At 36.7% G+C, this 14,167-nt stretch overlaps 1 protein-coding gene across 3 annotated transcripts in view; it reads right to left on the bottom strand.

Moving 5' to 3' along the window:
* LOC129416087 (zinc finger matrin-type protein 4) overlaps positions 1-14,167 on the bottom strand; it is a 117,986-nt gene that overhangs the window by 58,935 nt on the left and 44,884 nt on the right. The window contains exons 4-6 of one of the 3 annotated variants that reach the window (XM_055170332.2): positions 9,059-9,218; positions 2,222-2,446; positions 1,159-1,669 (exon numbers count right to left, since the gene is read on the bottom strand). In XM_055170332.2, coding sequence (XP_055026307.2) covers positions 1,527-1,669; positions 2,222-2,446; positions 9,059-9,218 — 528 coding nt within the window. In that variant the 3' untranslated portion in view covers positions 1,159-1,526. Of the gene's footprint in view, positions 1-1,158; positions 1,670-2,221; positions 2,447-9,058; positions 9,219-14,167 lie in introns of those variants that run through there. The other 2 variants (XM_055170331.2, XM_055170334.2) reach the window with 2 other exon arrangements.

The following is a 14,167-nucleotide window of genomic DNA, read 5'->3' as shown; positions in this document are numbered from 1 at the left end:
TGCTGCACTTACGGTTTTGCTATGACCCAGTTAGCTTACAAAAATGCTTAAATGAATGTAAAATGTTAGTTTCTATCGTCATTTTTACTGCTTGGATTAATGATGTGTATTGATGTTGATAATGTCTTCTCAGTAAATCATCACTAGGTCAATACATGTTGCACTATTGTTGGTCTGTGCCACTGATCTGTGGTCTGTGCGGAGACTGTATCAGTTGACCAATCAGAGCAGAGTAAGCTACTGAAAGGTGGGGTTTAGGTAGACTGAGTCGTTGAATGGCTTCATACGAATCGTTTGGGGATCTCTAAGAAATGGGGTCATGTTAAATGTATATTTTGAGAAAATTACAGTGTTTTTTGACCTCGCATGCATTTAAACCTGTTGTCCGGGACTTATAAACAGTGATAGGACAGTTAAAATTGAGATTTTACTGGCTCTTTAAAATTTAAATAAGAAATCATTTGTATTGCATACGTGTTGAACACCGCCATCCGCGTGTAGCCGCAGTAAGTATGCTTTGAAAGCTGCACTGAAAAACGGTATACCCTTTATCCTCTATTAGTATAAAGATTGTGAAATGTAACATCAAAGGATTTTTACTTGGACACAGCATTCAAAACTTTCTTTTCTTACTTTAAATTGTTGGAGAGTAAGAACTTTACAGAATTCCCACTGAAACACTATTTTCAGTGGGGTTAAACGAAGCGAAAAGCTTGAATGAAAGAGAACTAAAGATTTTGGGGCGGTTTCCCGGACCAGGATTAGCTAAATCCAGGACTAGGCCTTAGTTTAATTAGGAAATACTAGTTTTAACAAACATGCCTTACTAAAAACATTACTTGTGTGCATTTTGAGGTGAAACAAAGGGCACTGATGTATTTTAAGATATGTAAGTGCAAGTTGTTTTCAGTTTGGAGAGCTCTTAAAAGTGTTTAAGTCTAGGACTAGTCTAATCCCTGTCCGGGAAACTGCCCCTTTAAGGCTTATCCAAGTCCCGGACTAAAATGCATGTTTGAGCTACCTTAATTTAAAAACAACTTGCACTGACACATGTTAACATATATCTGTGTTATTGTTTTGTCTCAAGATGCACACCAGTATTGTTTTTGTAAGGCATGTTTGTTAACTACTTAAATGTCCTAATATAACTAAGGGCTAGTCTTGAATTAATCTAAACACTGTCTGGGAAACTGACCTGTTAAGGGTTAAGTTTTAGTTCCTAAAGTGATAAAGCATTTGGTCATTTATATTGCAAGATATACTTTTTAAGACTGCAGTTCTTATCCAAAGGCAATACTCTACATGACCTTTTTCAAAGCCTTGAGCAACCACAGTAACGTGACTCACGATTTATTTCAGCAGGCCTTTGAGATCTGTCAAGATACCAGGATCACACACCACATGACGAACATGTCTGGTGATTACATCAATGCGAAATATGCATTTGAAGAGCAGGAACAGATCCAATGTGTGAAGTTGAGGGAGGTGAGATGTTGGACTGAGTGGTTTTTGGATGCTTTTGGTAGTCACGGATATAAAACTGCAATGCATTTACATAGACGTGAGCGTCTTAAACATGTTATAAGAATGTAAGGAGAACATCTGCAGTACAATACAGTCTTGAAGTCAAATCTAAATCTCTCTGGTTTATTTTCATTCATGTGTTTACCTAAGGGAAAAATAAGATTTAGATCTTTCTTGTTTAAAGGGAACTTGAAAGCACAGCAGATTGCCAGAGTCTTAGCGCAAATATGAACGCATGTGTCACAAAACACACGAGATGTGCTCGTACTGAAGCAATGATCCTCCAAGAATGACATTGGTCTGATCTAAGAACAGCTTACATTACATTACATTTATGCTTATGCATTGGGCTTACAGTGCATTTAATGGTAAACACATTTAAAACCTTATTTCCCCCATTCAAAAATGAAATATTTACAGTATGCACTATTAAGTTTTGATCCAAATTGTGATCCATACAACCTTACTGCATCTTTCTCGGCATATTGCATGTTCTGGTTTTTAGATGCCACATCTGTGTAAATGAATTTTTTCCTATTTATCTAAAACTGTCCTTGTGCTGTCAGCCATTTTATCAGCATGAAAACGCAATGATCTGTGAGATCCTAAAGCATATGGCTTAATTCTGTTATGTGGATGAGGTTGGGATGAGTTTGGGTGGTAGGGGACCGACTATGCACCCATGCTGCGGACTGACCTGTGCTTTCATTGCCATCCAGGCTGCCAGCCAGCTGCTCCAGTAACCGTGTCCGTGCCGCATTTCTCTTGTGCTTCTTTCCTTCATAGTGTTGCTGCGCCATCAGCGGGTTGTTGAACCAGGCGCCACACAAACAACAGTACTTCCCCGCTTCACCGTGATTGGCCAGCGGAGGCCACGAGGGAGGGGGCGGGTCTGTGGCCTGAGGGGTGGGAGGGGCTGAATCTGCACAGACAATACAGCATTTCTATAAACATTTATTAAGATAAATAGCTTTTATAAACAACAAAACCTTTGCGTTCTCCTTGTATTGTGTTCAGGCTTACAAACACACACACATCGATCTATTGAACAGTTACCCGGGTCAAGAGAGGGTCAATGCTTCTGCAGATGAAAATTCGCCCGAATAAAGGAATCCAGCTCCATCTTATGAGGAAAAGCCAACGAATGGATTGATCTTCCAGGTGACATTCTCAAGGATACCGTGGGACTTGTTGCCATGGTTACCAATCCCAATAGCCACAGGCCGCGACACTGCCGCGAGTTAGTGCACAATGTGATTGTTTTCGGGACTTTACATCACACAAACAGATCTTTTGCCAAGCCTTGTGGGTGAGCAATTACAGATCGTGTGCATTCTCTAAAAATAAATGTCAAATGTTGGACATTGTGGTTGCTTAGTGATCATTTGGTTTAGTTGATTTGTCATACAAAGACTACAGTAACTACACCGCCCTCTGTTCACACCGCCCACATCTCACACACTGATGAATAACATACAGTAATCTGAAAAACTCTGCATGAATCAATTCATTTCAGGCGCAAAAATACACACTGATACTACTTATTATTGAGTTTGACTAGTGCGTGGATATTCAACAGGGGGTTCTCCAAATATTCAAAATACTTTTTTGGAAAAATTAAATAAGGCATTAAATAAAAATGCATTAGTAGGCTCATAATAAAAACAGGTAAAATGCTTGATTGAAATTCAGGTTCCCATATAAAATTATATACAACATTACTGATATAAAGTTTCTCCCATTAAAATCTATTCAGTAAATTTAAAATGGCATGTAGTATTTTAACAGTATGTTTATACAAAAAATGCTAATTTTAACGTAGTAAATCTAAATCATAGCAGTCTTAATCTGATACATGTACGGGGGGTCCTTGCTCCTCTTTTTCAAAACATTAAGGGGTCCTTAGCCTGAAAAAGGTTGAAGACCTCTGGACTAGTGAGTTTGATTTGTCAGTGTTTATCTATACTTTCTTAGAGTCGATAAATTACATAAAAAATATGACTTTAGAGGCACCACTTCTCTTCAAGGGATTTGCTAACAGCAAGCTGTGCTTCAGTAACTGCTGGACACTCAAAACTCTTAAGCCTCTTTAAAAGACGTCTTACTAAATTCATCTGAGCAATTTCAGTGTTATGGATGTGACATCTCAGTTAAAAATTAAAATGTAATTTCTCAGAAAATGTATTTATTACCAATATAATAATGTATCTGTTTATATTTTCCAGATCTCAGAAAAATATTATTTTTTATATCACAGGGCTGAATGCTTTATTCTGGTTAAGAAATGTTCTACGGGTATGTATAATTTTTCGATACACGCACACCTAACCTGTAAAAAGTCTTAAAATAACCACCAGAGCAATGTCTGAGGTAACCATGGTATAAGAGGAATAATTGACTCCGGTGCTTTGAATTATTTAAAAATAATGAACATCACCTTGCGTCTGCATTATTTTCTAATGATTCAAAGGCCCGTCATCAATTTTTCCTTACATATACGTGTTTTCTGTTTTAGCTGAGGGAGATATACATGTGTTATAGATGTGACAGAAAACAAACTTAATTCTGTGAATTAAAATGCAGAAACAGAATCAATGAGAAAAGGACGGCTCTTCAAAGAACAAATTATATTTATTTTATTTAAATCTTATGCTACGTACACACCAATCGCGGGGCATTGTGGTACTCGCTCTAGAGTACTTGCGGGATTTAACTTCGTGTCATGCGAATTTTTCACTCGAGTTGAATATTTTCAACTTGGGCGAAGACGCGTTTAAGGCGAATAGCACGTGTTTTCGCAGCAAACGCACCACCCATATCGTGTCATTCGCATCGCCCCGCGCAAGGACGCATCTGATCACATCTTTGCTTTGACTTTGTATGTAATCTACTCGCGCAAATCGCCGAACTCGCGTTTGGTGTGCATGCCACATTAGTGTCCGTATTTGAGGAAGAAACGGTGTTATACTGTAGATGTGACAATTCTGAAAGCTGCACTTACTCGGGGTTTTTCCGCAGCACATTTCAGTTCAGGCGGCCCGCCTAAGCTTGGAAACCCTACCGCCTTAACTAGATTGTCCAAAATAATAATAATAATAAATTGCTGCAAAAGTAAGTTAGCTGGTGATTTTGTTGTTTGAGCAACCTGCTAGCTAGGTTTCACGTGCCTGTTGATTAGATATAATTGTTGAGCATTCTTGCTCACTTTATTTATGTGCATTATTTACATGCTACAGTAGTTACACTCCTTTAAGATAATGTAATTAATAGTGGGAAATAATCAGTTTTTACCATTTTTTTGCGCCATTTATCATCGTTCGCCTGATGTTCTAAAACATCTGCTTTAGTTTGTGTTTATTAACCCTTTAGTTTCACTTCATCACGCAGCTATTCCTTTTAGAGGTATCTGTTAAAAACATTTAATTCATTAATAATCTAGTATGTGTTCATTTTCTGTCATAGTTTCTTCAAAAGTAAGTTTTATTTGAGTGTTTTAAATAAAAATATTTAAATTTTCATCATGACGCATACGCCCCCCCCCCCCTTTGATTGCCACGCCCTCTGCCCCGCCCACTCGCCCAACCCTACCACCTTAACTAACAAATTTACTATTATTATTAACTATTATTTAGAAAAAGGTGTAAAAAACATTAAAAAAACAAAGACATGGGTATTTAAGCAACCAAATATTGATATCTGAGCAAAATTTTTTATGATTTTGCATGGAATTACTCATCTTTAAACAAAAAACTAGCAAAAAACTGCTCATTTTGCAATGATGTTCATGACAATTAGAAATGTTGTGTCTTTACAAAGCTGTTTAAAGTTAAATAAAACCCCTGCACAGTTACATTCTGTCTACTACAGCTGTTTTAAAATATAAAATCTGTTTTCATGCTACATTCAAACCTGAGTTTGTTTCCAGCCTCCTGTACTATTGATATCTTTTTGCATTGTATTTTGGAAATAACACACACATAAAAGAAGAAATAATACTCTGAACTCTAATAAGACCAAGCCAACATTGAGTGAATAAATTGCATTTCAAATACAAGATCAGATTCCTACGCTTACCACACATTGCGTGTTATAATATCTAATGTACACAGGGGATGAAAAACAAACGCACCTTAGTGCAATAAGTCTAGAGGACAGTAAGAAACACTATATTGCTTGAATGAAATTATTTTCCCTTCATGACAAGAAATGAAATTCAACAGTCATCGACAAGCTAAAGATAGAAACAAATGCCTCCAGTTTGTGTACTGATGCCTGCATTAGACATCTGTGAGGCAGTTAAGCTCACTTTAAAGTGAGGCATAATCAAATATCAACAGAGAACACAAAAAGGGTTATGATAAATTTGCCTGAAGTGAAAAACAGAAAGCTAATCTCTTGAGTTCAAGTTTGGTGTTTGTGTTATCGTCAACACTGATGTCTTTTAAAACCGGCACATATTCGGCAATCAAAGCTCAAGCGATTGAAAGTGTCCATCCACAATAAATAACTTATTATATTGTTGTGAGATGGATCTGTTCAGGACAATGCTGCGATACAAATGCAAAAACAGAAAATTACTGAATTTGTATTTGTGTCCAGTAACAAAATGTACTTAAAATGAAGCTAAATTGTAGATAAGAAAAAAAACCCAAAAAAACTAAAAGATAAAGCTTTGTTTTGTTTTAGGCAATAAATCTTATAATACAGTCCTTCCAGAAAAAAAACGTTTTTTTTTTTTATTAGTGATTGTTGCGGGCAAAAATCCTTGATCTTGTGTTTCTTTAAAAAAAAAAATGCAATGGAAAATTTTATGCAATGAAATTGCATGAACTTGCAAACAATTTGAGAACTTGCAAAAACTGCGGGAACTTGCAAAAACAGTTTGCAGCTTTTCAATTAGGTTTACATCACATAATCACCTCACTTTATAACGTTCCTATGGCAATAGGGGACATGGCTGCGCTTGTGTGAAGGAAATGCAACTTTTTTATTTTTCTGCTAAGATATATGTGATTTTTGCTACAAAATGCAGGGATTATGAAATCATGCAAGCGCCGCATATTTTGCGCACGGAAATCTGCAATTTATAATTATGCGTTGAATCATGCGATCGCATAATCGCATTTTTGGTTAAAAATCGATCTGATTTTTATAAATACAGTCTGAGACAGTATCTTTAGCCACAATAATGCTACAATGTGCCAAAAAGCTTTTGGGTAAAATTAACTAGTCAGTCAGTGGCTGTGGGCGGGGCTTTGTTTGTGTGATGTCACATTAACCTCTTCGGCATCAACCCTCCTTTTAAAAAAGCTCCAACAAATATTTTCTCCAACTAAAAAAGGTACAAATCATGAAGCCTTTGCTCTTAAAACAATAGTCTGGTCTCATTTGAAAGCAGACACTTGGAAGTTTATTGTAAAGACAGAATTATATTTGTGATAATAAAAAACTAGTTATAAAAGGCTAAAAATAAATGTCTAATAACTTTACAAAATACATTTGATACATCTTTATGATAATATAATTGAAATTTGCCTTAAATGAATCTAAAAATGCACTGCAGCTAAGGCCACAAGTCAGACAATGTTTTGTTTCAAATCTGAAGATGAAATCTTTAAAACTCTGAAATTTATGAAATGTTTTTAAAACCACATCATGTGAATTTATTTATTTAGAGAAAATAGCTAAATGCTAATGCCTGCTTATTCACATCCACAAGCATCCTTTGAGTTTATCGTTTCTATTTTTCATATGTTAGACAGACCCATAACGTTGTTGTGTTCACACATTTGGGCTCTATCATACACCCGGCGCAATGCACGACGCAAGTGTCTTTCGCTAGTTTCAACCCTGTGCAATTATCATTTTCATGTTTAGTGCCACGTTGTTTAAATAACAAATGCATCTATTTTTAAATGTTTTTTAAATGCTACTCCACAGATTTATTGTACTGTATATGATGACTTTGTACCTGTGGATATGGTGAGATGAGAACCGTAATGCTTTTCAAAGCACTCACAGCGCTGTCCGAGTGCTGAAACGTTTTGGCTCCCTACACGTTTGTAAATTGTAATCTCCTGTTTGTTACAAAAATTGTATTTTTAGAGTACAAACCTTTTCTTGCATATTTGTATAATTTTTGAGATTACACTGATCATGTAGGCTATCCATTCATTTACAGCAAATAAAAGCCTGCTAATTTTACTTCCATGACTGAAAGGAAATTACTTTTAAAGCTTTTATACCAAAATATAACAGTTTTAATACAAATGAAAACAACACAAATTTTTTACATTAATCTTAAACTGGTGATCTTCTTCCTCTGCTTCTTCCTTTGCTTAGGGATTAGACATAGCGCTAGAGCAACTTGCTTTTAAAGGGGATGAGAGCTGAGACTGCCATTGGTTTATTGCACATTATGCCCAAAACACACCTATTACTCATTATGAGAATAAGAACAACCCTTTTAGACTGTGTGCTTGGCGCACAAACAATTTTTCCCGGTGTTAAGTTAGCAAAAGTGGCTTTGGACGTGCACGTTTAGACTGTGTGCCGTGCGCTTTAGACAATGCGCTTAGATCATTAAAAAAAGTGCCCATTTATGATCAAACACATTGTAAAAGTGAATTTTGCATAATATATCCCCTTTAAATATTAGATTTACCATGTTTAACCACAAACAGCTTAAATATTCCTAGGGAAAGATTTATAAACAGATTGCACATAAAACATGACAGAGGATTTACTAAAGACATGTGGTGAAAAGGCGCGGACATACAATTGACTGACTTTATTGCATATGCATTTGTAGCGGTTTCCCTTCAGGTGCAAAGTTTCTGGGAAATGAGTATTTAAATTACTCACGCAACTAAGATTTGCGCACTTTAATTTACTCCATTCTGCGCTATTTATGTAATGGTCCAAAAAAGCATGTCTGAAATTGCATTTGTTGTTGTGGAAATGAGATGTGCCTTTATTCTTTAACGTGCACGTTGTCAGTAAATCACCCGTAGAAATTTCCACCCTATTTGTGCTTTTTTCAGCTCTGTCATGCTAAAATGCCCTCTTTATTAAATCTGGGCATCAGGGTAGTAGTAACATTTCTCTGTACTGTATATTCCTTCAATGCTTCAGGATACGCACTGGATATAGTGAAGCTTCATTAACGCTGCACACAGCTTGGCCAGTGGGTATAAACTAAGCCTACTTGTCAGAGCTGAACTTTAGTCAGGTTTTAATGCTCTGGGCTTAAAGCATGAACCAATCATTGTGTTCCTCTAGCTCTGATTCAGAACTGTCAAGTACACCCATAGGCATCTAATCCACTATTGCACAATATGCTACACAAAACAGGGCCAAAACACAAACCCGCTCCTGATCTGAACTGGAGGGGAGATAAACATCACCACACTAACTAGCTGAATAGCTAAAACTGACAAGGTGACTGCTGACCTGATTTTAAATCCTCTTGATACTGATGAATTTTTTATTATACTAGAATTAGGAAAGATTTCTTTTGTACATTGATTCTTACCTGTGGGTGTTGGTAAAGTTGGCGACTCCCCCAGCACCAAGCGAACTCTCTTGGCGTGTGTCTTGCCCTGATAGTGCGACTGAGCCACAATGGCAGATGTGAAGAACATGTTACAGAGCGTACAGCATTTGTTTCTGTCTACCTCATTCTCCGCACTGTCCTGCAACACAGAAACACACAACATATAGTACTTTGACTATTTCCGATCTGTTTCATGAGCAATTATTATTTATTACCAATATATTAAACCATCTGTTTATATTTTCCCCTAATGATAGAGTCCAGACATCAGAAAATATCTGTCTATTCTGATGTTTTCTATTTTAGATAAGGGAAATTTTGTGTTTTTCCAAGCTGAAAATGTGGTGGAGCTATCCTAATGCACACATGCATGTGTATATGAAATCAGCCCAACACCGCTAACAATGCATTGTACGCTTTCGTAGATGTTTGGGCAAAATGGTTGAATGAAAACATACAGTATGGTTATTGAATTTTTTATTTATGTGCATGCATCACACTATAAAAAGAAGCAGTTCACAAATTTTTAAGACATATATCACATTTAAACAAGTGAATGCAGAATTCACAGCCACATTCTGAGCACTGCAACTGGCTGCCACCGGCTTTGACCGTCCTTAACATCTCCAGAGACTGTAATGTGGGGCCACTATCAATTCTAGCACAGACGGGGCCCTTGGCGTTCTCCCAACCCCACCGTCATCGCCCCGAGTCAGGTCCTGGCCTAGTCCAGCAGGAAAAGGTCAGCTTTAAGTAATTCAAGCACAAAGAGAAGCCAAGAACCACCTCACGGACAAAACAACAATTCAGCTTGAAACAAAATGAAGCACAAACTTCATATGGATAAAAAGATTTGCTGTAGTAAATTGCAGATTAAATTAAACTGTCCAATAACATGGGGTCATTAGTATTTAGCTGGTCATATGACCTTTAAATATCAGACATATATGGTGATTCGCTCCATGTAGATGTGTTTCTATGTACATCATTTAAAGCTTGATTAATTGTGTAAAAGTTTAAATTAAGCTCTTCAATAACTATCGTTCCTGCCTTAAATGTTTTTGTTAAATCAACTCAGATTTACAAGTCATCTTAAATTACTATTATTTATCGTGACAAGAGATGAGTAGCTACAACCAGTGTTGTGCCTGAACGAGTTAATTGAACGAAAGTTCATGAACTCGTTTATATTTTGGACGAACGTGAACTGAACGTACTGTATTACTGCATGATGAACGTTACTGGGAACTCATTCATTCTGGTGCCTGTGAACGGCACACTCTCTCAGTTTAGCGTCATTCAATAGGGTGCCAGATTTCTATAGAGTCTTCCAGGTGAAAACCTGGCTAAAACACACTGTAAACAGGCCTTAATGTGTAGCAAAAAAAACACCCAAACTGGCAACACCGCCACAACACTGACTCTGGACGCCGTTGAATAGCCTACTCTCGTCTATAATGAAAATCACATAGGACATATATAATGTGGTATACTGAACAGTTACCCTGCTAATTTTTATTTATATGTGGAGAAATAAACCTTTGCAAATATGCTGATTTAATCCATTCATGTCCTGATTACCAGCCTAGAGATTTTAAACATCCTGAATCCACATTTACTAGTCTATCAAATAATATCTCATGATCTATCATCATTAGTGAGTTTCTGGTTACCTGTGCTGTGCAGTTGCATATGGAGTGTTTTATGGAGCGCTGCATTTAAAAATATGTCTTTCCAAAGCAAGATCTCAGTGTATCATTGTTGGTATAAAGTTAAGCCTCCTCAACAATTTTACATGCCCCCTCAGTCATTTCATCCTGCAGCCGGGCCTGCGCGCCACTCACATAGTTTAACATTAAATAACATAATATTTGTCCTAAATCGTTAACGATTAACATAGCCTGCTAACGCATATTCTGGATCTTGAAATAGACTCTAAGTTCACGCTATTTAACGTGCACGTGCGGTGTGCAATACCTGGAAGTTGTCCTACACACAACACATCGCTTCTCGTCCGGTGTATGACCCCTTGAAGCACCCGGCTAGCCTTTCAAGGTATGTCCAAGCAAATACAAAAAATTATAAGACAGTCAATGCTAATATAAACCCTGGTTCGATAATGTAATGTAATGTTGGATATGAAGATGAAATCTGACATATTTAGCTTCAGTGTTAAACAGTGTTGTTTTCGTCAACGATGACGATAACGCAATGATTTCGTTGATGCACATATTTTTTATGACGCTAACGCGACGATGACTAGCTAAAAATGTCTCTAAGGTGACGAAAACATGACGAGACGCTTTTGAGTTTTCGTTGACGAAACGAGACGGAACAAAAATGATTATAAGTCTGACGTTCATAATGCATTTCATTTCTGCCTATTTTGCGTGAAATCAGTCTGTTTTTAGCTCAAAAGTATCAGCAATGCTGCCGCTTTCTATCCTTGTTTTGGGTCAACACAGTCTTACTCACACTCACGCCCACCACCCGGCTGCCGCCATGTCGCGCACGAGCACAAGTTTTCATAAAAAAAAAACACACCTTCGGATGTGGCAAGCTCGTAGGCCCGTGGCGGTGATGCAAAAAAACGCAAACGACGAGATGATTTATGGACATACTTTCAGTGTAATCCATCAGACAGAAAAACGGAATGCATATTGGGAGACGACGGTAAATGTGGCCACAAACTAGGTGGGAAGAATACCACCAACCTCAAGCTGCTCCTGAAGGCTCATCATGCTGATATTTTTTCAAAGGTAACTAACAAGTGACGCTGTTAACATATCATACACATTCAATTTTACTCGACAATCGGCTTGTGACACATTTCATGGTAAGCTTAAGGTTTTACATGTATCTGCTTGTCAAACCTAAGCCCATTTCCAATACTTTTTGTGTTGTATTTAAATAAGGCAAGGCACGCGTTTCTCAACTTTATAAGCGAGGTCTCAGCGTAACACACAAACTCAACATGATGGTATATTAGGCTAAACTTTTTTCTTCATAACTTTTTGTTATGACATGCGCAGAAGGCACACCGACTAAAACAACGGCAAGCCCTCAGGGACAACCTTAATGCACATTTTAATTGTATTAAATACACCACACTTTTTAACCTAAATTCATTGGTTAAAAAATACTTTTTTTTACTAAAAGTGACTTAAACTTGACTAAAACCTTTTTGCGTTTTCGTCAACTAAAACTTGACTAATACTATAAATTTTACAAGTGACTAAAATGTGACTAAAACTAAAAGCATTTTCATCCAAAAGACTAAGACTAAAACGAAAACTAAAAGGGCTGCCAAAAACAACACTGGTGTTAAAACTGATAAAATAATTGCTGTCTGTGGTTCTATATGGGCTATAATGGCAATAATACAAAAAATGGCAAAAATAACTATAAATTAGTTCATTTTTGGAACTGTGAACGAGTTCAAAATTTTGAAATATGAACTATAAACGGAATTAGTTCATTTTAAAATTTGTGAACTGTAAACTGATCTAGTTCATGTAGAAAGTTTCCCAACACTGGCTTTTCAACTATATTTTATAAGTTATAACAACTCATCTCTAGTCAAGATAAATAATAGTAAGTTGAAATGACTTGTAAATATGAGTTGATTCAACAACAAAAATAAGGCAGCATTTTTTTACTGTGTATATTTAGCTGAATACTGCATGACCTTTATATATCAGACCTGTTGATTTGCTCCATATAGATGTGTTTCTACTGATCTCATGTCAGTGTACATCATTTACAACTCGTGATGTAATGTTTTTTTTTTAATTGTGTAAAACTAAATACAAAAGTGTAAATTAGGGGGAGTGAATCTCTAAACTCTCAAAGTCTTGTGAATTTTTTAACTACATGAAGGTGAATAAATCACAGAATTTTTTTTTTGGGTGAATACTGCAAATTGCATCGGTCATCTGAATTATGTTTAAAAATAACAGACATATTTTCATTCAAGGACAGAAAATTTTGGCTCAAGCATTTTGCGTCAGACATTTTCCACCGTCCGAGCCAAGTTTTGCATTCTGCTCAACCATCACTCCTGACATTTCTGCACTTCACAAAGGTGCAAAGCAAAACTCAGCAGAGACACTTCATCAGCAAAATTTCTGTAGAAATCTGTCTTCTAGAAGTCAAGCACCTTTACCAATGAAAGGTGTGATGGTGTAGCGTCTGTTTCTGTCCTTCTCTCTCTCTCTCTCTCTCTCTCTCTCTCTCTCTCTCTCTCTCTCTCTCTCTCTCTCCTGTCAAATGTATATGCAGACACTTCTGTATGTCAGGCTCCCTCAGGGCAACTGTCTTGTTGATTTTTGTTGCTCGTGATAAAATCTTTATTGGTATTGACAGCTCTTTTCTTTCCTTTAGCTTATTCACTGGGTTGAAAAATGTGGACATGTTAAAGTCATGGTTGCCTGACCATTACTGAAAGTCTGTCTCACCATGAGAAAGAAAAATCACAAATAATCTCTGTAAAGTCTCAACTGTTTTTGTTTTCATAAATGAATAAGGTTTAGAAAGAATATGTAAGGAATAATTGACGATGGGCCGTTGAATTATTAGAAAAATAATGCACACCGGAGGTGGTGATGCGGCCACGACACGAAGCGTCATACACATTAATTTTTACTGTATTCTTACAGTATGACAACAATTGTCTCATTTGTTTCTATTTTTATTTCTCCTAAGGGACCTACTGAAACTAAGTGGATACTTAGAAGTAACATTACCGAGAACTTCAGTACTTTGAGCTATGAAAAATCAACCACTGCGAAATGCAATTTTCCTCTAGGTCCTGACCGACGATAACATTGTACATTGCCTCCTCAGGTAATGTAAGTGTGTTTTTCTCTAGAATAGTTGGAGTTTATGTTGTATTAGACCTTGTAATGATGAATACAGGCTCGGCTGTTCTCACCTTTCACATTTATTGTAGTAAAACCAGCAATTCAATGCAAGGCCAGGTATATACATAAATGATTTTCTCTGCTCTTCATCAATGACTGATTTGAACCTGGATTTCAAATCAAAAGATTTCATATCTCAGAATTATTCACAGCAGCCGTATTTAAT

The sequence above is a fragment of the Misgurnus anguillicaudatus genome, chromosome 11 (assembly GCF_027580225.2).
Source record: "Misgurnus anguillicaudatus chromosome 11, ASM2758022v2, whole genome shotgun sequence".
Classification (NCBI taxonomy): Eukaryota; Metazoa; Chordata; class Actinopteri; order Cypriniformes; family Cobitidae; genus Misgurnus; species Misgurnus anguillicaudatus.
The sequence above is the reverse complement of the archived record's forward strand: the minus strand, read 5'-3'. Positions and strand labels throughout refer to the sequence as shown.